This window comes from Austrofundulus limnaeus, unplaced genomic scaffold (assembly GCF_001266775.1).
Source record: "Austrofundulus limnaeus strain Quisiro unplaced genomic scaffold, Austrofundulus_limnaeus-1.0 Scaffold5, whole genome shotgun sequence".
In the NCBI taxonomy this organism is placed as follows: Eukaryota; Metazoa; Chordata; class Actinopteri; order Cyprinodontiformes; family Rivulidae; genus Austrofundulus; species Austrofundulus limnaeus.
In genome coordinates, this window is record NW_013952407.1 from 6041850 (window position 1) to 6047113 (window position 5264).

Below are 5264 nucleotides of genomic sequence, written 5' to 3' on the forward strand. Positions count from 1 at the left end.
CACAAATCATGTACTGAAACTAACTTTATTTGGAACATAAAAGATCTATAAAACATATAGAACCATATAAAAACCTTTTCAGTCTTTCACATTAAATTCCAGTGAAATATATTTATGTTTGTGGTTGTAATGTGACAAAATATGGAAAAGTTCAAGGGGTATGAATACTTTTGCAAACCACTGTATGTAGGACAAATAGTTCAAAATTACAGCGGTATAAAAACTGAAGAACTCTTCCTAAGACAACATGCCTTCAGGGGCTTCTTACTTGTACCACAGATAGAAACACCAAAGTGATTAGAAACAGACATGCGGTGGGTGGTAGAGAGTGACAATTCAGTCAATCTAAGCTTAACAATCAGTAGCACAGTGGTAAAAGCTGTCACATCTAAGGGAGAACATTACAGGATCACCTCCTGGCCTTTGCCCTCTCTAGGTTTTCTCCCATAGACCAAAAACATGCTTGCTATATTAATTGGTGACTCAACAAGCTACAACAACCACCCTGACTTCTCATGTCTGAATTGAAAGATGTAAGGTGGTTGGTCGATTTTATTGAAAGAAAAACTGAAACATATTATAGATAGATAAATAATAAATTTGGATTTGTTTTTCTGTGGGTGGGAAGAGGTGAGCAACCTTTCTTTCAGTGCAAGAAGGTGGTCCTGATGTTAAAATGTTCAGGAACCACTGAGTTGTAGTTCAGTTGCCTCCAGTCATAATAAGAAAAAAGATACTAGAAAAATTATATCTACATTGTTCAAATGTTGTGTGAAATGGTTGGGAATGTATTCAAAAGGCTGGTTGTTGAAGTAAACCAGAATACTTTTTAAAGGGAACTAACAGAGGACACTGTAGGAGCAACAAACTGAGGTGGTTATAAAAGTAGCAAAAGTCCCAAAAGAAAACAATCAAAACTTGAGTCTCACCAGCATTTGTCAGTGTTGGTAACAAGGAGAAGGACAAGCTGGCAAGATAAAAAGATGGACTAAAACAGAGAGAAAGAAGAGTTCATAACTAACCAGACAGCAGTGGAAATGAGAAACAAAAAGGTATAATCAGGTGGGGAAGTAGCTCCAACCCAGAGAAAAAAGGTAGAAACGTCTTTTAATGTAATGTAGGAGATAAATCTGAAGAATCTGACACAGTACCCACATAGCTGCCAGGATTGGGCCAGCTCTGGTGTCATGCTGGCTCTCCTAGCTGACTGCTGGCATTATATGTTATTTATCAACCGGACATGGGCCACGTCTGGCAACGTTTTAAAATGRCATGCCACAACTGGCCTGGTTGTGGTTTGGTTTGTGTGGTGCTGGCCCATGCATGGACCGCCTCCCACATCTGGGCCACCAAAGGGCTGTCAATCATTGTGGTACCTGGACTGAGCATTGGTGTGTTAAGTGCAGACAAATTTTGCATGTGAACTTTGAGGCCCTGAGTTTTCTGTTTTCTGCTTTGTTTCTGCTTTCATTCTTTAAATTTTTTTAACTTATATCAATTAGGTTTATTTTGCGGAGTCACAAAGCTTACATTTCTTTTTCAAATTCATAGTCATAATAATAATTTAATCTTTTAGGTCTAAACATTGATAACATTGTCTCTTTCAAGACACTTCTAAAACTCACTTTTTCTCTCAAGCGTTTAGCTAACCATTTCACCATTACTGCCAGCCTACCTCCATTGTGAATGCTTCGCTAATCTTTGTTTTCTTTACTATTGAACTTAAGCCATATTTTCTCTCCTGCATTCATTATGTTTTTGTGTATTACTGTATATTTTGACCTTGTGTTTGATTTACAATTTTAGAAATTAATTCCTGATTTGATGTTTCAGTTTTCGTTGCTTATGTGTAATTATGTTTTTCTGTTTCATTTTATTCCTTTCACCATTTTTATATTGTTAATGATTGTACAGCACCTTGTGAATATATTTCTGTGAAAGGCGCTTTATAAATAAAACTTTACTTACTTACTTACTTACTAAATGCAGTTCAAAATATATATTTCCTGTCCATGACAAGAACAGTACTGCAGCCAGTGTAGAATATTTATTTGTGTGTGTTTTTCAGAAACGCACTGAATGTAGTGAAAAACGACCTGATTGCTCAGGTAGATGAGCTGTCGTGTGAGAAGGAGGTTCTGCGTGGAGAGCTGGACACAGTCACTCAGGCCAAGACCAAGTTGGAGGTGAAGAACAAGGAGTTAGAAGAGGAACTCAAGAAGTGAGTTGATCTCAGAAAACAGTTTAAAAATGTTCACTGCATGAATTGCTTTGTATTGATATGTTAGCACAAGACTTATTTGGGTGATTTGTTTCAGAGTTAAAGCAGAACTGGAGGAGGCCAAACAGAAGGTCAAGAATGACAATGAGGACGATGTGAGTTTTTGTCATTTTGTGTCCATGAGCATCTCCAGATGTGTAAGATTCAGACCTGAACTCATGATCGTGTTGTGTCTGCAGAGCGATGTGCCCACAGCTCAGAGGAAACGCTTCACCAGAGTGGAGATGGCCAGGGTCCTGATGGAGAGGAACCAGTATAAGGAGAGGCTGATGGAACTGCAGGAAGCCGTCAGGTGGACGGAAATGATCCGGTAAGACGGTAAAACAGTTTTTATACCAGTATTCAATTCTGACTGGACATTACACAAGAAATATGTAGAAGGAAATCCTAAAACCCAGAAGGGCAGCAAGAGGTTCTCGATAGAAATCAAAAAGTCGTTTTAATCAGATTTTGTGTTTTTCTCTCAGAGCTTCGAAGGAGAATCCAACTCTTCCAGAGAAGAAGAAATCCAGCCTCTGGCAGTTGTAAGCTCTTCCTTTCTCTCTATACAAGCTTCTGAATACCAATGTGTCTTGTAATTTATGTCTTTTGTTGCATTTCTTTTGCCTTTTTATGGTCGTTTTCTTCAGGATGTAGGTAAATCTTGTATGGTTTTGAATATTTTCGTCCTAATTTCAAACACTTAACATGGGAGAGCCACCTTTTGATGTTAGCTCTGAGAGTGGTCTAGATGAAAATTTAAAGATGGATTTGGAAAATCAAACCTTTTACAGTGATGTATGTGTAATAATTATCCACGCTCTCCTTTGTTGAGTTTTAAGGAATGGATTTGGTTTGAACTTTTGGTGTTATTTGGGGCAAAACAGGTGGAAAGCAATGGATTCTGATACATCTACCATCTCTGCCTTGTTTCTGTGTCCCTTTATATTCTGCCTGATGTTGTGACGTCTGTGTGCAGGAGGTGTGTTGGGGCGTGGGGTGGAGGGATTGGATAGGAGGGATGGCAAGAATATAGACCTCTGATTTCTTATTTATAAGAACAGACTTGTAGTTTCATGCAAAGTGATCCTAACCTGATGCATTTACTGTAAAGAACCGGGGAACTAAAGAATTCTCTAGACGGGTTTGTTCTGCTCTATGTTGTTTACTAACGTCCTAGTCTGCATATTATTAACGCCCTGCCCTCCTTGGAACAAGTTTTCTAATGCTTTTCCATTTAAAAACAATTTATAAAATCAAAACAAGTTAATGGGAATATGTGTATCAGTCTGTGTTGCAAATTGGCATGAATAAAAAACCCTTTTACCCTTAAATGATAAATCCCATCTTACTGCAGGAGCTACCGCTTGTGTGTACCCCTCTATACGTTTGTCTGTGTGTGCTTCTTTTTCCTTCTCTTCCTTTTCCTTCCTCCCTACTTCCCTGCCCTTACACCTCCAGTTTCAGCCGTTTGTTTAGCTCATCGGGCGGAGCGGGCAAGAAGCCAGCGGCGGAGGCTCCAGTGAACGTCAAGTACAACGCACCCACCTCCCAAATCCAGCCCACCGTCAAGAAGAAGAGCAGCACCCTGCAGCAGCTGCCCAGTGACAAGAGCAAAGCTTTTGATTTCCTCAATGAGGAGTGAGTTTTTCTCAGAGTATTTCTATGAGAACAATCAGATAAGCTATAGGAATGAGAGCAAAGCTTGCTCTGAAGCTGAGGCTGGCATTCTGGTATAATTTCTATTTTAATACCTTAAAACTTAGTATTTAAATGGATTCTTAAAATTTGCTCAATAAACATTTTTGACACATTCTGTGCAGTACTGTTTACACTTCAGATTGAATAACTGTAGTAAAATATGATGTGTTTTTAAGATCCTCCCCAATAATAAGGGTGATTTTTATTATGTCTACTTCTGTAAGGTTATTTTTTTATTATAAAAAAAACAAAACACTAGCATTTGGCATTTGTTTTCTTTTTCGTGTTGCACCRAACCGTGACTTCCTGAACCTTTACATCCCTCAGGACCATTATATAAGACATGAAGACCAGGGGACTGTCCACAAATGCTAGAAACAAAGTTATTGAAAGTTTGCAGTTCAGGGTTGACACATACAACCAAAAGTTGAGGTTTTTAAAACAAAAAAGACATTCTCATGATTTTTAAAGAGATTTTGTAGATTGGAACAGTTTGAAGACAGCAGTAATCTGCTTTGATCTGTGCCCCACTCAGATTATTTGTCTTAATTTGGTCAGTTTGAATTGAACTCCTTCACTGCAAAAAATGTCCACCTAACTAAGAAAATCTTATATCCAGCCAAAAAGTCTTTTTGATCTTGTTTTGAGACTGATTTACTAAACAAGAACTGATTGTGTAAGAATAATAATCTTGTTTTCAGAATGTGTAAGATTATTTGTCTTGTTAGTCTGAAAATTTGACTCAAATTAAGTCAAAAATTTCTGCCAATGGAGTAAGAAAATTTTACTTGGTAAGATTCTTGAAATAAGAAATATTTGAGTCAAATCAAGTATTTCAAGAATTTTACCAAGTAAAATTTCTTACTCCATTGGCAGAAATTTTTGACTTAATTTGAGTCAAATTTTCAGACTAACAAGACAAATAATCTTACACATTCTGAAAACAAGATTATTATTCTTACACAATCAGTTCTTGTTTAGTAAATCAGTCTCAAAACAAGATCAAAAAGACTTTTTTGCTGGATATAAGATTTTAAATCTTGGTAAGATGGACAGTTTTTGCAGTGTAGGTACATTACCTAGACTTTTTGTTCAAATATCTACAAAATAAAACAAAACTACACTGCAAAAACTGTCCATCTTACCAAGTTTTAAAATCTTATATCAGCCAAAAAGTCTTTTTGATCTTGTTTTGAGACTGATTTACTAAACAAGAACTGATTGTGTAAGAATAATAATCTTGTTTTCAGAATGTGTAAGATTATTTGTCTTGTTAGTCTAAAAATTTGACTCAAATTAAGTC

The 5264-nt window shown here is 36.9% G+C and overlaps 1 protein-coding gene across 6 annotated transcripts in view; it reads left to right on the forward strand.

Moving 5' to 3' along the window:
• The window catches only part of spag9b (sperm associated antigen 9b), a 67382-nt gene that overhangs the window by 52725 nt on the left and 9393 nt on the right, over positions 1-5264 (forward strand). For 2 of the 6 annotated variants that reach the window (XM_014028510.1, XM_014028543.1), the window contains 5 exons: positions 2069-2221; positions 2319-2376; positions 2461-2591; positions 2749-2805; positions 3722-3901. In XM_014028510.1, coding sequence (XP_013883964.1) covers positions 2069-2221; positions 2319-2376; positions 2461-2591; positions 2749-2805; positions 3722-3901 — 579 coding nt within the window. Of the gene's footprint in view, positions 1-2068; positions 2222-2318; positions 2377-2460; positions 2592-2748; positions 2806-2910; positions 2915-3719; positions 3902-5264 lie in introns of all 6 variants that reach the window. The other 4 variants (XM_014028505.1, XM_014028517.1, XM_014028535.1 and 1 more) reach the window with 4 other exon arrangements.